This window comes from Sebastes umbrosus, chromosome 7 (genome assembly GCF_015220745.1).
Source record: "Sebastes umbrosus isolate fSebUmb1 chromosome 7, fSebUmb1.pri, whole genome shotgun sequence".
In the NCBI taxonomy this organism is placed as follows: domain Eukaryota; kingdom Metazoa; phylum Chordata; class Actinopteri; order Perciformes; family Sebastidae; genus Sebastes; species Sebastes umbrosus.
In genome coordinates this window covers 14,548,326-14,573,633 of record NC_051275.1, presented here as the reverse complement: position 1 = coordinate 14,573,633, position 25,308 = coordinate 14,548,326, and the positions used below count along the sequence as shown (strand labels likewise).

At 40.4% G+C, this 25,308-nt stretch overlaps 4 protein-coding genes across 4 annotated transcripts; 2 read left to right on the top strand and 2 right to left on the bottom strand.

The window, feature by feature from the left end:
• Nucleotides 1-1,873: 1,873 nt before the first annotated feature.
• Nucleotides 1,874-5,843, bottom strand: LOC119491590 (extracellular calcium-sensing receptor-like). The gene is made up of 6 exons (XM_037775732.1): nt 5,644-5,843; nt 5,262-5,550; nt 4,154-4,957; nt 3,838-4,065; nt 2,939-3,062; nt 1,874-2,778 (listed from the first exon to the last, which is right to left on the bottom strand). The coding sequence occupies exons 1-6, from the start codon at nt 5,841-5,843 to the stop codon at nt 1,874-1,876; spliced, it is 2,550 nt and encodes an 849-aa protein (XP_037631660.1).
• A 2,826-nt stretch (nt 5,844-8,669) lies between these two features.
• Nucleotides 8,670-11,573, bottom strand: LOC119490989 (extracellular calcium-sensing receptor-like). The gene is made up of 6 exons (XM_037774541.1): nt 11,470-11,573; nt 11,097-11,385; nt 10,265-10,999; nt 9,956-10,183; nt 9,739-9,862; nt 8,670-9,577 (listed from the first exon to the last, which is right to left on the bottom strand). Exons 1-6 carry the CDS (start codon nt 11,556-11,558, stop codon nt 8,670-8,672), a joined length of 2,373 nt encoding a protein of 790 aa, XP_037630469.1. The 5' UTR covers nt 11,559-11,573.
• A 4,398-nt stretch (nt 11,574-15,971) lies between these two features.
• On the top strand, nt 15,972-19,784 carry LOC119490988 (extracellular calcium-sensing receptor-like). Its single transcript, XM_037774540.1, has 6 exons — nt 15,972-16,075; nt 16,231-16,528; nt 16,686-17,480; nt 17,656-17,883; nt 18,062-18,185; nt 18,877-19,784. The coding sequence occupies exons 1-6, from the start codon at nt 15,987-15,989 to the stop codon at nt 19,782-19,784; spliced, it is 2,442 nt and encodes an 813-aa protein (XP_037630468.1). The 5' UTR covers nt 15,972-15,986.
• Nucleotides 19,785-21,372: 1,588 nt separating this feature from the next.
• On the top strand, nt 21,373-25,192 carry LOC119491659 (extracellular calcium-sensing receptor-like). The gene is made up of 6 exons (XM_037775820.1): nt 21,373-21,476; nt 21,632-21,929; nt 22,090-22,884; nt 23,054-23,281; nt 23,465-23,588; nt 24,285-25,192. The coding sequence occupies exons 1-6, from the start codon at nt 21,388-21,390 to the stop codon at nt 25,190-25,192; spliced, it is 2,442 nt and encodes an 813-aa protein (XP_037631748.1). The 5' UTR covers nt 21,373-21,387.
• Nucleotides 25,193-25,308: the final 116 nt, after the last annotated feature.

Below are 25,308 nucleotides of genomic sequence, written 5' to 3'. Positions count from 1 at the left end.
TCCAACAAGCGGTGATGCGGCACCCAGTACGTTTCAGGGGTGCGCAGAGTAAGTTACAGAAGCACTCGTCAGAACGGGACACCGACAGTCCCACCGTAGTCCCGCCGTCAGTCCAGCCCGGACAGCTGAGGCAGCGGGGCCCGAGGTCTGCACCGTCAGAGAGGAGCTCTCCATTCTCTCCCCGGCACCGTCCTGCTACTGCAACACCCTCCAGTCCAAATCCTTCTCCATTAGTTTACAGTCATTCAGGTCTGCTACAACAAGTTACTAACTGTTGCATTAGCTAATATGCTACTGTATTCATCTATCGCTTTACTCCCAGTGTGTCCCACTCGGTCCCACTCACGTACACACACAGTGGTAGAAAATTGAAGATGAAGCTTGGACATCATCATTGGATTAACCTGCTGTCAATGTTTTATTCTGTTGGTTGTTGATTGGAAAGAACCAAGGGAGGTTATCCTTCCTTGGAGCATAATTTTACGTATTTTGGCCAATCACAGACAAGCATGAAAAAACAAAATGCATTGAGTTGATAGGAGAGATCCCGACCTAAGCGAGGACAGAGGGTGCTTGACATGCCCCCACGATGCCCACAACCACTTCACACACACAGGCTGCCCTTTCCCCTCTGCCCTGCAGGCGTCGCTGTTGAGGCATTTAAATTAGAATCTAAATAATGGATTTTTTGCAAAGAAGAGAGAAAAATATTTTAGAAATGATACCGAGATTTGGTAATGCCTTATTTCAGCTAATTACTCTTTGTAATATTTTCATCTCCCCCTCTTTCCTCTCAAAACATTGAGGAGGAGCAACCTCCTCTGCCACTATGGACCAGCCTCCACTGGTATACACTATAGCTTATTTGTATATATACATATTAAATAAGTAGTTTTATTAGAATACATTCATCACAATTACAATTAATTAACTGTGCAGCAAGTGGCACTGAAGAACAGCCTGTTATTCAGCATGCTAACATGCTAAATGTTATGCTAACACCAGCATGTTAGGAGTCGATGGTTGTTAACATGCATGTTAAAGTACTAATGTAGCCTCCTCTTTTTCTGGTGTTTACTGAATGAAACACTGAAAACATGCTCAGTAATTATCAAATATTTTATTACATATCTTTTGGTGTCTGGTTCAATCAACAGACTACTGATGTGCCCCTGAGCAATGCCTTTAACTCTTAAGCTATTCTAGTGGAGCTACAGTATATGCATTAGCAGAGTTCAGAGTGTGAATGATTGTAACTGGTTGAGTGTGAACAGGGGGGCATCCCTGAAAATGAGAACCTGGTTTGCAATGGAATTTCCCTGAATGAATTAAGATCTTTGTTATTTCATTAGCTACTCTATATTTAGGGATATTAAAGACAGGATATTCTGTGTGAGGTTAGTGTCAAGTTCAGGTTCTATTCAAGTATTTTTATATAATGACAAAGCCTTTTCACCCACATGTTTTTATAAAATATGTGCATATAATGCTTGTGTGATGACAGTGTACATGGTGAAGGACCTATTATACAAATTAAAATGAAGAGACAGAAAGTCACGGGTAGTTTTTATATTTTTTTCTAAATTTGTTTTTTGTGCAATAAAGTGGAAACAATACAAGTGTAAGATAATACAACATTTTTTTATTTATTTATATGAAATGCTAATTATTATTTTTATTATTATTATTATTTTAATGCAAGCCTTTTTTTAACTTTCTATTGTAGCACCCGATTGGTAGGATTAACTGCATCATGCAATTAACTAAAATTAAAGTGTGAGTTTAACTTCATTTTTAACTTAATGAATAGTATTCTGGGGTCACTTCAAAATTAAAGCCAAGCCACAAGCCGTAAAATAAAAAGATTGTCATTTCAAGTATGTCCTGATTTCCCCATCATGTGTTTTTTTGTGTTTAGTTCAGGTTTGAGAACAATAATAAAGCACTTTTGTGCAAAAATACAGAGAAGTAGTCCATAACTGGAGGTTAATATAGCAAATATCTCCACAGCCACAGTGAACTTCCCAGGAGAGCTGACATACGCTGGGATAAATGTGATCCAGACTGCACAGAATATCAGCATGCTGAAGGTGATGAATTTAGCTTCATTGAAATTATCAGGTAACTTTCGAGCAAGAAAAGCGAAGACGAAGCAGAGTACAGCCAGGAGTCCTATATACCCCAACACAGCCCAGAACCCGATAGGTGAACCTAAATCACACTCTAGAATAATCCTTTCAGTGGCATGAGCTGTATTTTTGTAGGGGAATGGCGGGGCAAGAGTTAACCACAGCACACAAACTAACACCTGCATTAAAGTAAAGCTGAGAACGCTTGTTCTCTGAAGCGAAGCAGAGCACTGAGGGACTGTCTTCGATGGCCTATTAGCCTTAAAGGCGTTCACCACCGCCATGGTTTTAGCCAAGTTACAAGACATGCACAGGGCAAAGGTGATGCCGAATGCTGTGTGTCGCAGCATGCAGGACCACTCAGAGGGCCGGCCTATGAAGGTCAGAGAGCACAGGAAACACAGAGTCAAGGAGAAGAGCAGCAGGAAGCTCAGCTCAGAGTTGCTGGCTTTGACGAGAGGTGTGTGACGAAAGCGAAAGAAGACACATGACACCACCAGTGTTAAACTTGCTCCGAACAAGGAGAAAGCAGCGAGGAGGGCGCCCATGATTTCTCCGTAAGATAGGAACTCGATCACCTTTGGAACACACTGGCTGTGATCTTCATTTGACCAGTACTCCAGTGGACACCGCAAACACTTGGCAGAATCTGAATGGAAAACATGGAACGCTGAAATGTGGTCATGCTGCGAGTTATGAGAGCAGAGCTCATATTAAAATAAGCACTGGCTGTATTTAGTGACTTATAAAGATACTGTAAAGCATTGATTTCGTACAAATATCACATAATAAATTCCATCTCTACTCACTGCTGGAGTTGCTGATCTCTCCATCAGCACAGGCGATGCAGGAGAAACAGCAGATGGGTTTGCCTTTAATCACAGCCTGCCGGAAACCTGGTAGACAACTCTCACTGCAGACAGACTGTGGCCTCTGTAACAACACCACAACTCCTCAGTTACTCATAGTTTGTTGCCCCTGTAATCTGAATACTGAAAACTGAAGTCGGTAACTTTGAGCAAATATGATAAAAAAAGTTATTTTTTATAAAACGGTCACTATACCCTGACAGTAGTGCATGAGACAGATAATCTATAAAAAAAGTCATGTTTCTCTGTGTCCTCCTGTAGTCCTAATGGCATCTGCAAGATTTCACAGCACCGAAGGAAAACAGCCAATCAGAGCTGAGGAGCCTCTAGAGCAGCTGCCAATCACTGCTTGCGAAACTCGCGACCTCCAATCAAACTGCCAAACTAGGCAACAAATTGAGAAAGTTTGCTCCAGCTAGTGGGTGGTGCTTGGTATTGTCTCAACTGTTTTTCATGGCTTTTCTTTCATGTCACATCTGTAAGAGATGTCCTGAAGTCAAATATATCAGTAATTATCAGGAATTATCTATTAATAAGCTTTAATTAATTGGTATAATTTAATCAGCATTAGGGTATTTTTTAGGGTCTCTAAAAGCTCTAGTTTAAGCGCTATACCTCAATTTTACACAGCAATCTACATCAGAAGTGAACCTATTGGAACTTGGCATGTCAGTCTGCAATATATATATATATATATATATATTTCTTTTTACTTTTTGATGACTTCCTTAATGATGCAGAGTTGCCCTATGTTTAATGATCGGAATTGCACTTATTACTTTTAAAATCAACCTCCACAATGTGTAACCTATTTCATATATAATATGTTTATTTGATACCTTTTGGGATCCGGCAGCCCATGTTATGTTTATTCCCTTCATGATAAACTGCTTTCCATTCGGTAGTGAGGCATCGTAGCTCCCTACAGCCACAAATACAATATCTCCTGCTTGGTTTCTCTGCCAGTTCACCAGCTCATAAGTTGATGCAGGGTCTCCGTTTTCATCAAAACCCACAGTTTCTCCTGAATGAAGAGTGAAATTCACATCTTGGAGGTGTTTCACAACCTACCAAGAGAGAACAATGGTGAATAATTTACAAGTACAGGATTATTATTTCAGATCATTTACTTAATTCTTGAAGGCGAACTCTAACCTGTTTTGGCTCTAAGAAATATTTCCAGATACAGGACTGATTCACTGCTTCACCACTTTGTCCACATCTCAACATGTTATGTATGGCATGAGCCACAGCATACACAGCCTTATACACATTGTTGGATATCCTTAGCTCTGACACATCTGTGAAAGGATTGTTGATGTCCTCTAGTCTCTCAGAACCAGAGCACTGGGTCTGACCATGCAGACTGGGTTGGAAACTGCAACCAAATGTGGCTTCCCAGAACTCCCTCAGCAGATTATTATGAGGGTCTTGACTTGGGTTAACCTGCAAAAGAAACTCTCTCAGGCCTGGGATCTTTGCTTTTCTGATGGCGAAGCCCAGAGACCCTGTCAGGATTCCAGAGTACCTCTTAATGGCCACTTTTCCTGACGTAATCCAGGACTCACTGCCTACCCACTGCAGCCCAGTTAAGTTCTGCTTCAGAGCTTCCTCCAGCAGAATGTCTATCTCCTGGCTGAGGAAGGTCACTAAAACCTTTGCACTGCCGCTTTGGATCACTCTGACCACCCTGGCAATATGCCCACTAGGGTCATTCCTTGAGATGACCTCTGAGTACTCAATACAGACCCCCTCATGGCTCGCAGCTGTGATAAATGTTTCCATGCCGTTGTTACCATAGTCATTATCACTTCTAACTGCCCCAACCCATGTCCAGCCAAAGCGCTTTACCAGTTTTGCCAAGGCTCTGCTCTGATAGTAGTCACTAGGGATGGTTCTGAAGAAGGAGGGGTACTCCTTTCTGTTACTCAGACAAGCACAAGTGGCAAAGTGACTAATCTAATAGAAAAGAAAAAGAGGAATACAAAACAACACATTTATAACATTTGAGTAAGTGTAATAACTGACAAAAGGTAGACTTTTCACTCAATCTGCTCTATCTGTGCAAACCCTGGAAACCTTAATTCTGACCTTATAGCCCTGAAATGAACCATTACCATATTTCAGGTTTTGTTTATATTCCCTTCATACTAAGTTGTAAAAAGGATTCCCTTTTACAACTTAGTATGAAGACACCATGTTCCTTTTAAAGGAACATGGTGAAATCAGTCAAAAAATGAATACAAATATGACACATATTTACCACTGGTATTTGGAAAAGCCCTGCAATTTGTAGCATCGCAATGGTTGAGGAGGAAGCAGAGGGTCCGATGATGGCATGAACAGATGACTGGCCTGAGCAGCTTTGACCCAAAGTCCGTTCCTGCCCATTCATTAGACCCATCACCACACGCGTTGAATATAGTGTTGAACCACATATTTTAAACACCTTATAACCAATTGAGATATTAGGCAGCAGAGAGCTGCTATTGTTGATCTCCTGGATGGCAAACATCATTGTTTGGGCAAATTGAAATTGTCTCATAATTATCCTGAAAAGAGTGAGAATAGTTTTAACTAACAGCTTTTCAACTTTTCTTCTGTTAAAAAACAAAACAAATGAGAAAGGAGACAACAAATAGTACCCAGAGCATATGAGAGGTTCTGGAGTATCTGTAAAGGAGGACGGAGGCTGCAGTATTGGATCGTGGATGTTGAAAACTCCTCCAATAGTGATATCTCCTTCCTTAGATAACAGAGGAAACTCTGGACTTCCCAGCATCTCACAGAGCGCCGTGTCTTCCTCTGCTCCAAAGGCTCCCACAAAAAGCACAAACAGTAACATGACATAGGCACAGTCACACATCTGGTACAAACAGGCACACACTAACCTGTACTCTGTGATGAGCTCTTCTACCGCTGACCAACAGGTGCGTCTCCTGTCATGGGCAGAGCTTTATACTTCTGCAGATGGTCCTCTTATGAAATCACTGTATAATGATGTCATATCACTTTGTTGTTCTTTCAGATGATTCTGTTTCTAAGACCATTACGTCATTATTACTGTAAGTTAAATTGTAGGGGGATGTGATGAGTAGGAAACAGACTTTAGCAGCAAACTGAGGATTTCAAGTAGTTTGTTTCGAAGCTGAAGATTATTTTTTGCAATGAAACAATGAACAATGAAAAGGGAGAAACAGAAAAAAAGAAATGCTGGAAATCAAACTCAATAATTAGGAATTGGTTTGGAGAAACACTATAAAATAATTGTTATTCAGACAAATATGGAAACCAAAATTTGAGGTAGTGCTTCAATTTTATACATGAATCATTTTTTAAATAACTTTGTAGTTACAACATAACTAAAAATGTTATTAGGCACTTTCATGTTTGTTTTGGGGCAGTACACTTTAAATGTTTCAGGCCCAGATACCAAAAATTAGTTCATGAGAGTGTTAGTGAAGAAAGCTTTTGACAGAGTTCAGTGGAGATGAAGAATATAGCTTTATAATATGTTGTATGAATTGTTTTGGTGATGTATATCAGTAGAGAGACAGATGGTGGATCAGTGCAAACTGAACATTTCCCCAACACAATACCCAATTTCCTGTCTGTGCTCAACCATATATGTTGTGTGTGTGTTGTATGTGAGTGTGTTGGGAGTGTGGTTCTGTGCCTATGTGTTATCATATGTGTTTGTTTAATTACCTCCTTCCTAGGCCTTGGCCTAGGAAGGAGGTTATATTTTCACCGGCGTTGGTTTGTTGGTTTGTTTGTGGTGTGGATTTGAATGAAATTTTTTGGAGGGTTGGGGTGTGGCACAATGAACAATCCATTAGATTGTGGTGGCGATCTGGATCATGATCCGGCTTCGGGAATTTTTTTTAATAACTCCGGTCAGCCTGTGCATTAACACCTCAGGCTTTAGAACATATACAGTGTAACTGATGACGCTTTCATGACACGTCACCCAGCATCTTTCCTTCTTCCTTCAGAGGGACAGAGAGAGAGCGGGGGGTGGAGGGAGGGGGGAGACACCTGTAGATTCTGCGTTTTTACAAAAACAATGATTGAACCTAATCTGGGGTTTCACAGAATCGTCAAATACTGACGTTTTTTGTTATTCAATATTGATGCATATTTATACATTATGTATAGAATAACATTATAAAGAAATAGTTTTATTTTAATTGGGGCAGTCAAAGTTAACGCGATAATAACGCCTTAACAAATTTGTTTAAACGCAACTAATTTCTTTAACTCAAGGTTGAAACTACTAAACTATGGAATCCGTTGGTACCAACCATGTCATTGTATCTTGTCGCGAAGGAGGCAAAATAACACTCCAAACTGGCGCTAAATGTTGTCGAAGGAAAAACTGTCATGGCCATTTTCAAAAGGGTCCCTTGACCTCTGACCTCCAGATATGTGAATGAAAATGGGTTATATGGGTACCCACGAGTCTCCCCTTTACAGACATGCCCACTTTATGATAATCACATGCAGTTTTGTGCAAGTCATAGTCAAGTCAGCACACTGACACACTGACAGCTGTTGTTGACTGTTGGGCTTGAGTTTGACACGTTATAATTTGAGCATACTTTTTATGCTAAATACAGTACCTGTGAGGGTTTCTGGACACTATTTGTCATTGTTTTGTGTTGTTAATTGATTTCCAATAATACATATATACATTTGCATAAAGCAGCATATTTGTCCACTCCCATGTTGATAAGAGTATTAAATACTTGAAAAATCTCCCATTAAAGTACATTTTGAATGGATAAAAAATGTTTCATTAATTTGTGATATATCAGGGACAATCATGCGATTAATGGGGGTTACATTTTCAAATCTATTGACTGCCCTTATTTGAATACATTCATCACAATTACAATATATTAGCTGTCCAGCAGGTGGCACTGATTAGAAGCCTTTTATTTAGCATGCTAACATGCTAAATGTTATGTTAACACCAACATGTTAGGATTCAATGGTTTTTAGCATGTACTAATGTAGCTTACTCTTTTCTGGTGTGTAGGCTACTGAATTAAAATCTGAAAACATCTTCAGTAAATATTATATTGATGATATATCTTATGTTTGCTTTTGACTTTTGGTCGCCAGTCAATTCCACAAACGACTGATGAGCCTTTGAGCAAGGCCTTTAAATTTAAACCTGAGTCAGTGGAGCTATACTGTATGCACTGACCGGTTGTAAAGAGTGAATGTTTGTAACTGGTTGAGTCTAAATTAAGATTGAGATCTTTGTTATTTCATTAACTTCTGTATATTTGGGGATATTAAAGACAGGATATTCTGTGTGGGAGAGGTTAGTGTCAAGTTCAGGTTCTTTTTTTTTTTAAACGACAAAGCCTTTTCACCCATATGTTTTTATAAAATATGTGAATATCATGCTTGTATAATGACAGTGTAAATGGTGAAAGCCCTATTCTAATAATTAAAATAAATAAACAAGAGTTCATGGAAAATTATTACATTGTAATTATTTATGTATTTATTAATTTTTATTGCACAATAAAGTGGTAACAAGTGTAAGACAATGCAAAACATGTTTTCTAAAAGTTTTTTTATATGAAATGCAAAATATTTTTTTTAACATAAACATTTTTTAACTTTCAACAAGCCAAGAAATTAAAAAAGTCAAAGTTTAATGGGATCCTGTTTTCCCCATCAGATGTTTTCTTGTGTTCAGTTCAGGTTTGAGAACAATAATAAAGCACTTTGGTGCAAATATACAGAGAAGTAGTCCATAACTGGAGGCTAAAATAGCAAATATCTCCACAGCCACAGTGAACTTCCCAGGAGAGCTGACATACGCTGGGATAAATGTGATCCAGACTGCACAGAATATCAGCATGCTGAAGGTGATGAATTTAGCTTCATTGAAATTATCAGGCAGCTTTCGAGCCAGAAAAGCAAGTATAAAACATAATATAGCTAGGAGTCCAATATATCCTAACACAGCCCAGAACCCTACAGGTGATCCCAGGGCACACTCTAGTATAATCTTCTCTTTATAGTGTTTCATATTTTTGATGGGAAAAGGAGGATTGATTGTTAGCCACAGTATGCAAATTAAAACCTGTATGAGAGTGAAAGCCAGGACACTAAGCCTCTGCTGTGCAGGCCCAAACCATTTCATCATATTACTACCTGGAAGTGTGGCCCTAAAGGCCATTAACACCACTATTGTTTTCCCCAGAACACAAGAAATGCAGAGGACAAAGGTGATGCCGAATGCTGTGTGTCGCAGCATGCAGGACCACTCAGAGGGCCTGCCGATGAAGGTCAGGGAACACAGGAAACACAGAGTCAAGGAGAAGAGCAGCAGGAAGCTCAGCTCAGAGTTGTTGGCCTTCACCAAGGGAGAGTCCTTATTGATCAAGAATAGAGTGGCCACAATAAAAGTAAGGAACACGCCAAACAATGTGAAAAATACAAGTATTATACCCATAACCTCAGTGAAGTAGAGGAACTCGACATTTTTCAGTACACATGCATCTCTGTTATGATTGGACCAATACTCTTCAGGACACTTTTTGCAGTCATTAGAATCTGGAATAGAAATATCGTTACTATTATTGTGATTTTATCAATTTACAACCTAAAAACGTACATACGAGACTGTACCATATTGAGCTTTAACATGAAACACAGAGTGTGGAAATTAAACAATGTATGCAAATTGACATATCTCAGGTCTGTGCAGCATATACCTGTGCTGTTGCTGATTTCTCCCTCTGCACAGGGTATACAGTCATAGCAGCATACTGGCTTTCCTTTCTGCAGGACTTTATATGTTCCTGGACGACAGCTCTCACTGCACATTGACACAGGCGACTTTGAATCAAAGAAAATGACAGACGTTAGGTTTGCATGTCAAACCCTTGCATTACATAAATGTACATTTTTACTATCAATCATAATATTTGCCTCTGTCTTCCCTCCAGGCCACATAATGGCTTCAGTCTTGAGGACAAACTTCTGTCCAGGAGGTAGGGAGGCGTCGTAATAGCCGACAGGTTTAAACTGGACTGAGTCATCTGATCCGCGCTGCCAGTTCACCACCTCATACCGAGCCACAGCTGCTCCGGTGCTGTCAAACCACACCTGGTCCCCATTATTAATGGTGAAATTGACCTGCTTCAACGACTCCACAACCTAAAAAGCAATAAGATGATATGTCAGTATATAAATGAACAGAGCTAAGAAATAAACAGTTTAGTAATCTGCTCTTTTTACCTGCCAGGGAGTAACCTTTGCAGTCTTGTCACATCCCTGACTTTTGGAGCATTTTAGGATGCTGTGCAGAGAATGGGCCACAGCATAGATAGCTTTGTAGATGTTACTGGAGTATCTCAGCTCTGCCACATCATCATCGTAATCTTTGAACTTTATTAGATCCTTGTTTTTGTCGCATGGTGCTGTGGTGTTTGTCTCCTTACACTCTGTCTCCCAGAAATCTTTAATTAAAAAATCATCCATGCCACTGATATTAGCCTTTTGCACAGCAAATCCCAGCGCACCTCCCAGCACACTAAAGCTTGTGGGAGTCACAAGACTGTCAGCAGTGATCCAGGCCTCCACACCAATAAACTGCAGGCCTGTGATGTTGTGCAGACTCAACTGCTCTAGAAGGTTGTTCATCTCTACGTGGGCCAGGAAGCCGACAATGACGCGGGCTGTGCTCTTTCGGATCACTTCTACCACTTTCATGAGTTTTTCTGGTTCTGACCTGTGAAATTTCTCCGTGTACTCCACACACACTCCTTCCTCCTGGGCCGCAGCGAGGAAAATGGCCATGCCGTTGTTGCCGTAGTCGCTGTCGCTGTTGACTGCCCCGACCCAGGTCCAGCCAAAGTGCTTGACCAGCTGGGCGAGGGCTCTGCTCTGGTAGAGGTCGCTGGCAATGGTTCGGAAGAAAGAGGGATACTCCTTCCTGTTGCTTAGACACTCACAAGTAGCTGAATGACTTATCTGAGCATACATAAAGAGAGAGAAAGGAGAATGGAGAAAGGAAAAAGGAGAGTTTGCATGTAATATACACATTGAAAGACATTTTCTATGCTCTTACCACTGGTATTTTGAATGGTCCAGTAGTGCGTGACAGCACAATGGTTGAAGAGGATTCAGACTCCCCGATAATAGCATGAACATTTGATTGACCAGAGCAGCTCTTTCCCAAAGTCCACTCATCACCGTTCATCAGGGCCATCACCGCACGCATCGAGGATAATGTTGAGCCACAGTTGTCATAAATACGGTATCCAATCGAGACATTGGGAAGAAGAAATTTGCTTTTATTTATTTCCTCGATTGCAAAAATCATGGTCTGAGCAAATCGAAACTCCCTGAGGTTCACACTGAGACAACAACAGTAAAAACAAACTTGTATTCACTGTGACAGAACTTGTGAGGAAACATTTTTGTACAAAGCTCAAAATTACCTGGAACATGTGAGGCGTGTTGGTTTCTCTGTAAAGGAAAGTAGAGGTTGCGTGATTTTGCTGTGGATGGAAAACACTCCCCCGATCATGACATGTCCCTCTTTAGACAGCAGGGGGAACTCTAGACTCCCCAGGATCCGACAGAAAGGAGCTTCCTCCTCCGCTGCTCCAAATGCAAGCAGGAGCCCCACAAAAAGCAGCACTGTTATCACTTGTGACATTTTCCACCCCCGAATGCTGATGGGGCAGAGCGACCCAGCCAGGTCAAATGTGATATTTTATTATCTTGGTTGACGGCAGGGGTCACTGGCCTCTTAGTGTACGAACCAATCAGAGATAAGTGAGTCTTGATTGGGTCTCGCCATGACATTTTTGTATGGAATTATTGTGCCATGGCAGGTGTAGTTACTAGTTACTTTGCAAATAGAGTTCTTTGTACACGACATATGATAATTTATGAAATATGGTTGTTATATGCATTGTTATAGATTAACAACTGTGTAGAAAAAAAGTTCACTTTGGATGCTCTAGGTATAATTTGCTGACAATACTTCTGTACTGGCAATAATAACAATTCTGATGTAAACCACAGCTCCTACAGTACGTTAATTGTACATTACACACACATATTATTAATGAATCAGCTACTCCCACTTTTGCTGAGAATGGAAAAAAGGGATACAATTCAAAACTTAATAATACAAATTTTCAATTTTGATGACTAATACTACTGATTAGTACATGCGTCTGTGTTTGGATATAAATTGTGATTCTTGAATTATATTTTTTAAATTTAAATTGTATATACAAACATTAGTTATTAAATGCCTGCCTACTCCAGTTATGAGTGGTTAGGCTTATTTGAAAACTTCCACCAGCAGAGTTTTAAAACAGTGTTTAACAGGTCACACAGGCAAGGTAAAAGTGTGCTGTTTTGTGCAATCTGTTCTTTAAATCATACAAAATGGGTTTAGAGGTTGCACTCCATAACATGTATTACCCACAAATCGTCATTTGATGTTTAATACGATCACAAATTTGTTAACACAAAGTCTGATCAGACATCTTAAACATCTCATGAATGTGGGCTGATTTTTCTTTTATTTTGTAATTTTATCTTATATCTGTACCAGCCAGTAAGCTTTAACTGTATAAATAATCAACTCTGTAAATGTGGAAAAGAATGATTTTAGCACATTCATTTAATTTTTTATTATTTTACCCTACATGTCAAAACTTTTTTAGGGATTTCTGCTTGTGGATAGGGGGATTAAAGTTACACTTTTGACAACTAATCAAAATAAACAATTTAACACACACCTGATTTAGCAAGGCATTGGGCCATGTGATATTTAATATGGTGTTATTGTTATTTTCCAGTCAAAGGGATGTTTAATAGTCAGCTGATATGCCTCTTGGGCCCTCTTTAATTAAAATGAAAGTGTTGTTTGTGTGTTTGCAGAGATGCCTGTTAGTTTATGAAACACTTTGGACCTCTCCAGAGGTTATGTCCTTTGTGGGCTGATTAGAGCACATGTGGCGAAGTGCAGGTGCCTCAGGCCTGACCATGACTTACACCTCAGGCTCTTCCCGCTCACAAGCTCTCTAACGAACTAACAAACTAACAAACTAACAAACTCCCTCTGGAGTTCACAGTGTCTCCCGCCTAGCTCCACTCCACACCTGTCCTCTCAGCTTACACTGGAAACTTCCCATCAGGTCTGTTGCATCATGATCCCATTAAGATCTCTACTGGAGAACTTGTGAGGCCTTTGTCAAGACTGTGCCCTTTGACCATGATGTTGCCTTTCGAACTCAATGATCTCCAATAATGAATATAAGAAAGAAAGACACAATTTAAGTTTTTGTTTTTTGTGGGAAGATCAACTCTTAATGTGATGTGCTGAATGGTTTGCAGAAAACATCCAGTTAGATATCAGATCAATTCCTAACTAAGACAGTTTAGTTTTGCAAAAATTTCACAATAACTAGCACATGAAAATGTGTATGTTATGAAATGTTTTAGTGATATGATTTAAACCAGTCAATCAGAATAGGTGAATATTATATATCTTTTCTGGATCTACAAAATTATACTTCCATTTTATTGTATTTGAGGCAAAAAGTTGTGCAAACTGGGACAACTAGTTCTAATGAAGAATTAAAAAGCACCAAATATCACGTGGATCGGCACAATGGCTGAGTGGTTAGCTCACATCAAGAAAATCAAAACAAAAACAAAAAGAAAGGACTCAACCCTGTGGCCTTTGACTGTTCTCCACACGTTCCTATTGTCCATATAACAGTGTATTATCACATTAAAGACGATCTACCTATCTATCTACATGACATGGCCAAAATGATGTGCAGCTATACGACACTCTTCTATGAAGACAGTCCACAGGATTGCTGAACTAGCTGCAGGGATTTCCTCCTATTCAGCCACAAGTGTATTAGAAATAGGAATAAACTGAGTTGGGCACTGATGTCGGGTGATACAGCCTGGCTCACAGTCTCAGTTCAGCCCAAAGGTTTTTAATGGGGTTAAGGCCAGGGCTCTGTGCAGGCCAGTCCGATTCTTCTATACCAAACTCCCATTTTCATACACCTGGCTTTATGTAGGACAACATTGTCATGTTGAAAGGCAGAAGGGCCTCAACCAAACTGTTGCCACAAAGTTGTAAGTATATTATTGTTTAAAATGCCAGTACCTCATGGGGTACTAGTGCAGTTGCCAGGGGTTAGGCTACATGGAAAGATTGTGGCTTGAGTCCATGGAGATGGCATGGTCCATACCTTTCTTTAAGGAATCCACAATACCCCTCGAAAATGGCAAGGTGAGACCCGATTAGAGATGGCTGCTGGACAACAGGGTGGCTCGTCAACTGGTCCATTGAAGGCTCATAGGGTTCAGATACAGGATCAGCGCAAACAGGCGGTGGAAAGCCGGCTCAAGGCAGGCAGATCAGAAGGCGTGTTCCCCATGGCTACCGAAGTCATTGGTTTTCTTTGCTGCACAGCTCCTTGGCGCCTCTGCTGCCCAGCACCACAGAGCCTCCACTGCACAGCGCCTACAACCAGCCAGAAACCTCTGTCATCCAATCGGCCATCACTGCTGACGCCGAGCCAGATCTTCAGTCCGCCATGTCCGCCGATGCCCTGCCAGATCTTCTAGATCTACAAGCAGACCAGGTTGCAGGCTGGAGTCCAGCAGCCCCGGGTGCAGGCTGGAGGTTAGCTAACTGAGGTGCAATGGAGGCTGGAGTGATGGGTTCAGGAGAAACAGGATATGAAGCTATGCTTGCAAAAAATTACCACCTGAAAAATGCCACTTCATGGACAAAATCAGGATCCCATTTCCAGATGCAGCAAGGGACTTCAAGAAGCTTGGGTCTTTATTTAGTAAAAGTTCCTTGGTAATTCCATACTTACGCCAAGAAAATGGCAGGCAGGGCTAGTGACTGTCTGGTGAATGTGTGGGCAGATTTCACTGTTACACAGGTGAGCACAATTAGGAACCAAATGCAGATAGTCCAGGCAGATAGGAAGACTTCAGAGATGTCTTAACAAACTTAAATACAAAAGCTCACTGGCATGGGCAGCATGCAGCATCTAAACAGAAGGAACTGAGAATCCACTGAAGAACAGGAAATGTGCAGGTAAGAAGTACAGGCAAACAAGCAGGCATACGGATTCAGGAACAGGTTCAGGTTCAGGTTCAGGCTCAGGTTCAGATGGTTAGAAAGCAAGGCACTGGCCGGAAAATATACTGCAGGGCTGATGAGGGAAAGTGGAGACAGGTGAGCAGGTAGAAGTGAGAGTCGGGTTACTGGGACGGGTGGGAGAATCTGAGTGCATCTGGTGGATGGATGAAGAATGGCAACATAGGAGCAATTTTGTTACATGTTGAGGCTTAAATGAAACGTATAGATGCACTGAGATCCAACGGTACCAGAATAGGAAACTCTGGCTCTGGCTTTGGCTATGAATGGCAACTGGGAAATAGGCCTTTGATTTGGGGGTAGAGAAGGTTCAAGATTTTATTTTTTGAGAAGTGGTTGAATAACAGCTTTTTTTAAATGAGCAGGGACACGACCAGATATCAGTGAACTGGACCACACAAGGACCAAAAGAGCCAATAACATTTGCTAGTGGACGCTTTCATACATGCCATTCTTGCTAAGGCCCCAAACACTTTTTCTGTTTGGGCACCTCCCTCCTCTTGCTCCACCTTGTAACTCCACAGACATAAAACATCACTGTTCTATTATTATTGTCCATGCTGCTCCAAAATGTATAAATACCAGTGCAAGCTTTGAATTTACATTAAGGTACATGTGATGCCACCCAGTGGTTTAGCTCTCTCAGACGGTATGCCATCCACACAGAGGTGGCCAGAGCAGGGATGGGCACTCTTACAGCTGTTGCTGGTGGCATCTTTCTCTCAGGCCGAGGAGCCTGTGTGCAGGCAGAGAGGGGATCCTGAGAACCCCCAGCTATCTAAGGATGGAGACATTATGTTGGGTGGAATCTTCTCTTTACACAGCAGCTGGAAAAACAGACAAGATACCTACATGCACAAACCACTGCCACTGCAATGCGCCAGGTAAATTATACTGTATCTAATCTATATTGATGTATAATATCTAAGAGGAAGTCAAACTGAGTATTGAAATAAGAAATAGTCCCTGTATTAATTTGATGTTCTATTGTTTCTATTTCACGGACAAATGCCAACTATTTATAACTGTATGCATCCAGTTTGAATTTCAGAGGGTTCCAGTATACCCAGGCGATGCTATTTGCCATAGACGAGATTAATAACAGCACAGACCTACTGCCTGGCATCTCTCTGGGCTATAAGATCTACGATGCCTGTGGCTCCATTGCCAGAGGTGTGAGGGTTGCACTGGCCTTGGCTAATAGTAATGAATTGGCATCTGCACCCTCCGAGGCACCATGTACCAGACTTGCCCAAGTGCAGGCCATTATGGGAGAGACCTCTTCCTCTCCTTGCATGGCTATAGCTACTGTCATCGGACCTTTTCATATCCCAATGGTGGGTAAGATTGGTAAAAATTTAATTATTATATTATTTAATTCTTCCAGCTTGTCATAGCAAAATGGGTTTTAAATAATTGTAATTGGCTGTATGGATGTTTTATATTTCAGATGTTTATCTTGAAACTTTGGCTAATTTATTTTTTTTCTTTTAGATCAGCCACTTTGCTACTTGTGCTTGTCTCAGTGATAAAACCAAGTACCCATCCTTCCTCAGAACAATACCCAGTGACTACTACCAGAGCAGAGCCCTGGCCCAGTTGGTCAAGCACTTTGGTTGGACTTGGGTTGGAGCTATTAGAACAAATGATGATTACGGCAATAATGGCATGGCCACATTCACAGAAACCGCCCATCTGCTGGGCATCTGTCTGGAATACTCAGTATCTTTCTTTAGAACAGATCCACCAGACAAAATACAAAAGATAATTGACATTATCAAGGCTTCCACCGCCAAGGTGATAGTTGCTTTCCTCTCCCACATGGATTTGGATGTTTTACTACATGAGTTGTCTCACCACAACTTGACTGGGTACCAGTGGGTAGGCAGTGAGGGCTGGATCTTTGATTCCCAAACTGCAGCCATGGATAGGCATCACATTCTGGATGGTGCCATAGGCCTGTCCATCCCCAAAGCACATGTCAGTGGCATGAGAGAGTTCATGTTGGATGTGAAGCCGCTCAGTTCATCTAGTAAGGAAATGTTTACAGAGTTTTGGGAGACATTGTTCAGCTGTAAATTCAACCAGTCAAAGTCTTCAGAAGGGAATCAGAGAAAATGTACTGGACATGAAGATCTGACTGGAGTGCAAAACAGCTTCACAGATATGTCACTCATGCCTATCTTTAACAATGTCTATAAAGGAGTGTATGCTGTGGCCCACGCACTTCATAGCATTCTGAGCTGTAACAAAACATGTGACAACAAAGTGCAGCTAGATCCATTTACAGTGAGTTGAACACCAGTAAGCTTATATTACATTTTTTTTTTTTTTTAAGTCAGATTAAGAAAGAAAATTGTTTACATTTTGTAAAATAAATGATGGCAGTCTCTCTATCGTGTTGTTGAATAGCCCAACAAAATGTTTGTCAAATAATGATCTACATTGATGCATATCTTCTTAGATTTTACAGCACATACAAAAGATTCAGTTCAAAACAAAGGAAGGAGATGAGGTCTACTTTAATGAGAATGGAGACCCAGCAGCAAAGTATGAAATTATAAACTGGCAGCCAACAGAAAATGGCATTGTGGACTTTGTCACAGTTGGTCTTCATGATGCATCTTTACCTGCAGACAAACAGCTGAATTTTCAAAATAAGTCTTTAATTTGGGCACAGAACTCAAAACAGGTGAGATGCAATGTGATCACTGTAAATGTTAATTACAGTCTATTGTTATAATTGTATACGCTATTGTATCAAATAATGTTTGGTTTTGATGCATCAAATGTATTAGAGGCTTGCAAAGACAACGCCTTGTCAAAGTGAATGCTCATACATTTTTTTCATAGTTGTTTTGTTCATGCAGGTGCCTTTGTCAGTTTGCAGCAAGAAGTGTCCTCCAGGAACTCGCAAGGTTCTCCAGAAAGGAAAGCCTGTCTGCTGCTATGACTGTTTAAGATGTGCAGAGGGAGAAACAAGCAACATCACAGGTGTAGTTATATTATATCGGTAAAAAGTTTTTTAAAAAAAAGGTCATCAAAGGGTCAGTTCACTCACAATGCAAAAAAAGGCTAACAGTATTTTCCCACCTCCTCCTAGTGGTATCTGAGTATGCAGATAATTTTGGTCTCATGTGACATCTCTCTCTCTGAAACTGCAATGAATGCACTTAGAGTGGATGGAATTGTATTCGTGCAGCAGCACTGAAAATTGACATTTGAAAATATATATAACCCTTTAATGTCCTCACTATCAACAAAGCAATGGAAACATTTTTGTATTTCTTAATATATTTTTTTTATTTTCTTCCTAAATGGACACCACAGTATATTGTTTTTTTTTCAATATAGGCCTCTACTAATATTATTTCAAGTATTTATTCTTTATATTTCCCATAGGCCTATAGCGACTCAAAATGTGCTCTAGCAAACAGTCGAGCAGAAGATTAAAGAGATAATGTTTGTTATTAAGAAATGAAACAAGACAAACAAAAATGTATGAATAATACCTCTTTATACTGTATCTTATAAAATCCCGATCCTTCATCTCGATACCATGCAACTGCCATAAGGCTCTCAATTCATTATCTGGTACTCATGTATTATGTATGCATAGAAAAGATGAAACATACAGACAAAACAAAAGACAAATGACAACACTTGCTTTAATATTATTTCTCAGATTCTATCACCTGTGTGCGATGCCACCCTGAGTTCTGGTCAAATGAGAGAAGAGATGCCTGTGTGAAAAAAGAGGCCGAGTTTCTATCATATGAAGAGATCATGGGAGCGCTGCTCACTGCAGCGTCCTTATTTGGAACATGGGTCACTGCTGTTGTGGCATTCATTTTCTTCAGATACAGGAAAACTCCAATTGTCAGGGCCAACAACTCTGAGCTGAGCTTCCTGCTGCTCTTCTCCTTGACTCTGTGTTTTCTGTGCTCTCTGACCTTCATCGGCCGGCCCTCTCAGTGGTCCTGCATGCTGCGACACACAGCGTTCGGCATCACCTTTGTCCTTTGCATCTCTTGTGTTCTGGGGAAAACTATAGCGGTGTTAATGGCCTTTAGGTCCACACTTCCAGGTAGTAATGTAATGAAATGTTTTGGGCCTGCACAGCAAAAACTCAGTGTCCTGGGTTTCACTCTCATACAAGTTATCATATGTATCCTCTGGCTAACAATTTCTCCTCCTTTTCCATTTAAGAATTTTAAGGAATTCAAGGACAAAATCATCTTAGAGTGTGCTCTGGGCTCAGCTGTAGGCTTCTGGGCTGTACTTGGGTACATAGGACTTCTGGCAATGTTATGTTTCATTCTCGCTTTTCTGGCCCGGAAACTGCCTGATAATTTCAATGAAGCCAAATTTATCACCTTCAGCATGTTGATATTCTGCGCAGTCTGGATCACTTTCATCCCAGCATATGTCAGTTCTCCTGGGAAATTCAGTGTTGCTGTGGAGATTTTTGCTATTCTGGCCTCTAGTTTTGGACTGCTCATTTGTATTTTTATTCCAAAATGTTATATTATTTTACTGAAACCTGAGAAGAATACAAAAAAGAATATGATGGGGAAGGGGGCACCAAAATAATTCTGTAAAAGGCATTCTAGTGCTACATAATCATTTGTTAATTAGATAATCAAACTGTCAATTAGACTATACAATGTAATACACTATATATATACATATATATATATATACATATATATATATATGTATATATATATATAAGCATATGTTGCATACTCCCTCCCCCGTTCCATTTCATTCACTTCACAACAAATGGTTGCCAGTTCGTTGCACAAACTTCATATATTATGGTCGAGTCTAGAAGTTACCCGCAAATTGCGAAATCTGATCTGGAAACTGAAAAAACTCTTGCAAGACTTGCTGCCAGATGACCTATCCTAACCATAACTATTCAAGGCCAATGCCAAACCTTAACTATTCAAGATCAGTGCCTAACCTTAACCATCTCGCGGAAGTTTCCCAACTCGTGGGTTACCTTCTAGACACTGAGTGGAATGACTCAGACAAACAGTCATGTCACGTGATAAATCTTTCATGGTTGAGTAAAAGTCATTTTACAACATGTAGCTATAGGCCTACATTGGTGGCGCACACACCTCCTCACCCTCCCTGTAGTTCAGCTCGGGGATCAGCTCTTCCAGATTTGACACAAACAAAAGAAAACTCACCAAAACCGTCTTGGTTAGTCTTCCCAACAATCATCAACTTTGGTTCAGTCTGTCATCCACTTCTAAATCGACTTTGATGTGCATCTTCTTTTATACATTGTTTGAGCTACAGAAACCGGGGGAGCTCCTCGCTCGCTCACCCGGTAGTGGCATGGACGGAGACGGGCACTGGTCTGCAAGTAAAAAAACAAAACAAAAATGCAACTAGCATTACTCTAACATAGTTTTAAAATGTTTTTTTCATATGTTGTCATGTATGAAAAGACCCAATATGAACACTGTTAGCAGACTACTTGATTACTCTAGGCCTAAGCTAATTATTTAACCAGGGTATAGAAATTATTTTGTCCCAAGCTTCTCGATCCATATACTGTAGATGCACTGAGATCTAACAGTACCAGAACAGAAGACTCTCCTGTATCACCATGCATCAAGATATCATTAGAGACTCTGGCTTTGGCTATGAATGGCAACTTGGAAATAGGCCTGTGATTTGGGGTTAGAGAATGTTCAAGATTTTATTTTTTGAGAAGTGGTTGAATAACAGCTTTTTTTAAATGAGCATGGACATGACCGGATATCAGTGAACTGGACCACACAAGGAACAGCAGAGTCCATAACATTTGCTGGTGGACACTTTCATACATGCCATTCTTGCTAAGGCCCAAAACCCTTTTTCTGTTTGGGCACCTCCCTCCTCTTCCCCCACCTTGTAACTCCACACACAAAAAACATCACTGTTCTATTATTATTGTCCATGCTTCTCCAAAATGTATAAATACCAGTGCAAGCTTTGAATTTGCATTAAGGTACATGTGATGCCACCCAGTGGTTTAGCTCTCTCAGACGGTATGCCATCCACACAGAGGTGGCCAGAGCAGGGATGGGCACTCTTACAGCTGTTGCTGGTGGCATCTTTCTCTCAGGCCGAGGAGCCTGTGTGCAGGCAGAGAGGGGATCCTGAGAACCCCCAGCTTTCTAAGGATGGGGACATTATGTTGGGTGGAATCTTCTCTTTACACAGCAGCTGGAAAAACAGACAAGATACCTACATGCACAAACCACTGCCACTTCAATGCGCCAGGTAAATTATACTGTATCTAATCTATATTGATGTATAATATCTAAGAGGAAGTCAAACTGAGTATTGAAATAAGAAATAGTCCATGTATTAATTTGATGTTCTATTGTTTCTATTTCACGGACAAATGCCAACTATTTATAACTGTATGCATCCAGTTTGAATTTCAGAGGGTTCCAGTTTACCCAGGCGATGCTCTTTGCCATAGACGAGATTAATAACAGCACAGACCTACTGCCTGGCATCTCTCTGGGCTATAAGATCTACGATACCTGTGGCTCCATTGCCAGAGGTGTGAGGGTAGCACTGGCCTTGGCTAATGGTAATGAAGTGGCATCTGCACCCTCCGAGGCACCATGTACCAGACTTGCCCAAGTGCAGGCCATTATGGGAGAGACCTCTTCCTCTCCTTGCATGGCTATAGCTACTGTCATCGGACCTTTTCATATCCCAATGGTGGGTAAGATTGGTAAAAATGTAATCATTATATTATTTAATTCTTCCAGCTTGTCATAGCAAAATAGGTTTTAAATAATTGTAATCGGCTGTATGGATGTTTCATATTTCAGATGTTTATCTTGAGATATAGGCTAATTCTTTTTTTTTTTTCTTTTAGATCAGCCACTTTGCTACGTGTGCTTGTCTCAGTGATAAAACTAAGTACCCATCCTTCCTCAGAACAATACCCAGTGACTACTACCAGAGCAGAGCCCTTGCCCAGTTGGTCAAGCACTTTGGTTGGACTTGGGTTGGAGCTATTAGAACAAATGATGATTACGGCAATAATGGCATGGCCACTTTCACAGAAGCCGCCCATCAGCTGGGTATCTGTCTGGAGTACTCTGTACCTTTCTTTAGAACAGATCCACCAGACAAAATACAAAAGATAATTGACATTATCAAGGCTTCCACTGCCAAGGTGATTGTTGCTTTTCTCTCCCACATGGATATGGATGTGTTACTACATGAGTTGTCTCACCACAACTTGACTGGGTACCAGTGGGTAGGCAGTGAGAGCTGGATCTTTGATTCCCAAATTGCAGCCATGGATAGGCATCACATTCTGGACGGTGCCATAGGCCTGTCCATCCCCAAAGCACATGTGAGTGGCATGAGAGAGTTCATGTTGGATGTGAAGCCGCTCAGTTCATCTAGTAATGAAATGTTCACAGAGTTTTGGGAGACATTGTTCAGCTGTAAATTCAACCAGTCAAAGTCTTCAGTGGGGAATCAGAGAAAATGTACTGGACATGAAGATCTGACTGGAGTGCAAAACAGCTTCACAGATATGTCACTCATGCCTATCTTTAACAATGTCTATAAAGGAGTGTATGCTGTAGCCCACGCACTTCATAGCATTCTGAGCTGTAACAAAACATGTGACAACAAGGTGCAGCTAGATCCATTTACGGTGAGTTGAAAACCAATAACCTTAAATTCGATTTTTTTTTAAGTCAGATTAACAAGGAAAATTGTTGACATTTTGTTAAATAAATTATGGCAGTCTCTCTATCGTGATGTTGAATAGCCCGACAAAATGTTTGTCAAATAATGATCTACATTGATGCATATCTTCTTAGATTTTACAGCACATACAAAAGATTCAGTTCAAAACAAAGGAAGGAGACGAGGTCTACTTTAATGAGAATGGAGATCCAGCAGCAAAGTATGAAATTATAAACTGGCAGCCAACACAAAATAGCATTGTGGACTTTGTCACAGTTGGTCTTCATGATGCATCTTTACCTGCAGACAAACAGCTGAATCTGCAAAATAAGTCTTTCAATTGGGCACAGAACTCAAAACAGGTAAGATGCAATGTGATCACTGTAAATGTTAATTACACTCCATTTGTTATAATTGTATACACTACTGTATCATAATAATGTTTGATTTTGATGCATACAATTTATAATAGAGGTTTGCAAAGACAACGCCTTGTCAAAGTGAATGCCCATAATTTTTTTCTCATAGTTGTTTTGTTCATTCAGGTACCTTTGTCAGTTTGCAGTGAGAAGTGTCCGCCAGGAACTCGCAAGGTTCTCCAGAAAGGAAAGTCTGTCTGCTGCTATGACTGTTTAAGATGTGCAGAAGGAGAAATAAGCAACATTACAGGTGTAGTAATATTATATTGGTAAAACGATATTTAAAAAAAGGTCATCAGAGGATCAGTTCACTCACAATACAAAAAAGGCCTACAGTATTTTCCCACCTCCTCCTAGTGGTATCTGAGTACGCAGATAATTTTGGTCTCATGTGACATCTCTCTCTCTGAAACTGCAACAAATGCATTTAGAGTGGATAGAATTGTATTCGTGCAGCAGCATTGAAAAATTTACATTTGAAAATATATATAACCACTTAAATGTCCTCACTAACAGCAAAGCAATGGAAACATTTTCTCTTTGTATTTCTTAATATTTTTATTTTATTTTCTTGTTAAATGGACCCCACAGTATATTGTTTTTTTTCAATATAGGCTTCTACAAATATTAATCCATGTATTTATTCTAGATATATACCATAGTCCTATAGAGACTCAAAATGTGCTCCACCAAACGGTCGGGCAGAAGATTAAAGAGATCATTTTAGTTATTAAAAAATGAAGCAAGACAAACAAAAAATGTTTGAATAATACCTCTTTATACTGTATCTTATAAAATCCCGATCTTTCATCTCGATAAAATGCAACTGCCATAAGGCTCTCAATTTATTATCTGGTACTCATGTAGTGTGTATGCATAGAAAAGATGAAACATACAGACAAAACAAAAGACAAATGACAACACTTGCTTTAATATTATTTCTCAGATTCTATCACCTGTGTGCGATGCCACCCTGAGTTCTGGTCAAATGAGAGAAGAGATGCCTGTGTGAAGAAAGAGGCAGAGTTTCTATCATATGAAGAGATCATGGGAGCGCTGCTCACTGCAGCGTCCTTATTTGGAACATGCCTCACAGCTGTTGTGGCATTCATTTTCTTCAGATTCAGGAAAACACCAATTGTCAGGGCCAACAACTCTGAGCTGAGCTTCCTGCTGCTATTCTCCTTGACTCTGTGTTTCCTGTGCTCTCTGACCTTCATCGGCCGGCCCTCTGAGTGGTCCTGCATGCTGCGACACACAGCGTTCGGCATCACCTTTGTCCTCTGCATCTCTTGTGTTCTGGGGAAAACTATAGCGGTTTTAATGGCCTTTAGGTCCACACTTCCAGGTAGTAATATGATGAAATGGTTTGGCCCGGCACAACAAAAACTCAGTGTCCTGGGTTTCACTCTCATACAAGTGATCATATGTATCCTCTGGTTAACAATTTCTCCTCCTTTTCCATTTAAGAATTTTAAGGAATTCAAGGACAAAATCATCTTAGAGTGTGCTCTGGGCTCAGCTGTAGGCTTCTGGGCTGTACTTGGGTACATAGGACTTCTGGCCATGTTATGTTTCATTCTTGCTTTTCTAGCCCGGAAACTGCCTGATAATTTCAATGAAGCCAAATTTATCACCTTCAGCATGTTGATATTCTGCGCAGTCTGGATCACTTTCATCCCAGCGTATGTCAGCTCTCCTGGGAAGTTCAGTGTTGCTGTGGAGATATTTGCTATTCTGGCCTCTAGTTTTGGACTGCTCATTTGTATTTTTATTCCAAAATGTTATATTATTTTACTGAAACCTGAGAAGAATACAAAAAAGAATATGATGGGGAAGGGGGCACTGAAATAATTCTGTGAAAGGCATTCTAGTGCCATATAACTTCTACATAATCATTTGTTAATTAGATAATCAAACTGTCAATTAGACTATACGATGTAATACAATATATATATATATATATATAT

What these genes read in the sequence shown, in the direction of transcription:
- LOC119491590 (XM_037775732.1), bottom strand. Translation starts at nt 5,843, where the DNA reads ATGTTACTGTTTGTGCTTTTTGTGGGAGCCTTTGGAGCAGAGGAAGAC. An exon ending in GAACCTCTCATATGCTCTGG is followed by an intron (nt 5,551 to 5,643) that starts GTACTATTTGTT and finishes CACTCTTTTCAG; the next exon opens with GATAATTATGAGACAATTTC. An exon ending in AGAGATCAGCAACTCCAGCA is followed by an intron (nt 2,779 to 2,938) that starts GTGAGTAGAGAT and finishes TTTTCCATTCAG; the next exon opens with ATTCTGCCAAGTGTTTGCGG.
- LOC119490989 (XM_037774541.1), bottom strand. Translation starts at nt 11,558, where the DNA reads ATGATCGGGGGAGTGTTTTCCATCCACAGCAAAATCACGCAACCTCTA. An exon ending in ACACGCCTCACATGTTCCAG is followed by an intron (nt 11,386 to 11,469) that starts GTAATTTTGAGC and finishes TTGTTGTCTCAG; the next exon opens with TGTGAACCTCAGGGAGTTTC. An exon ending in CAAAGGTTACTCCCTGGCAG is followed by an intron (nt 10,184 to 10,264) that starts GTAAAAAGAGCA and finishes ATTGCTTTTTAG; the next exon opens with GTTGTGGAGTCGTTGAAGCA.
- LOC119490988 (XM_037774540.1), top strand. Translation starts at nt 15,987, where the DNA reads ATGTTGGGTGGAATCTTCTCTTTACACAGCAGCTGGAAAAACAGACAA. An exon ending in TGCAGCTAGATCCATTTACA is followed by an intron (nt 17,481 to 17,655) that starts GTGAGTTGAACA and finishes ATATCTTCTTAG; the next exon opens with ATTTTACAGCACATACAAAA. An exon ending in AGAAACAAGCAACATCACAG is followed by an intron (nt 18,186 to 18,876) that starts GTGTAGTTATAT and finishes ATTATTTCTCAG; the next exon opens with ATTCTATCACCTGTGTGCGA.
- LOC119491659 (XM_037775820.1), top strand. Translation starts at nt 21,388, where the DNA reads ATGTTGGGTGGAATCTTCTCTTTACACAGCAGCTGGAAAAACAGACAA. An exon ending in GGGCACAGAACTCAAAACAG is followed by an intron (nt 23,282 to 23,464) that starts GTAAGATGCAAT and finishes TTGTTCATTCAG; the next exon opens with GTACCTTTGTCAGTTTGCAG. An exon ending in AGAAATAAGCAACATTACAG is followed by an intron (nt 23,589 to 24,284) that starts GTGTAGTAATAT and finishes ATTATTTCTCAG; the next exon opens with ATTCTATCACCTGTGTGCGA.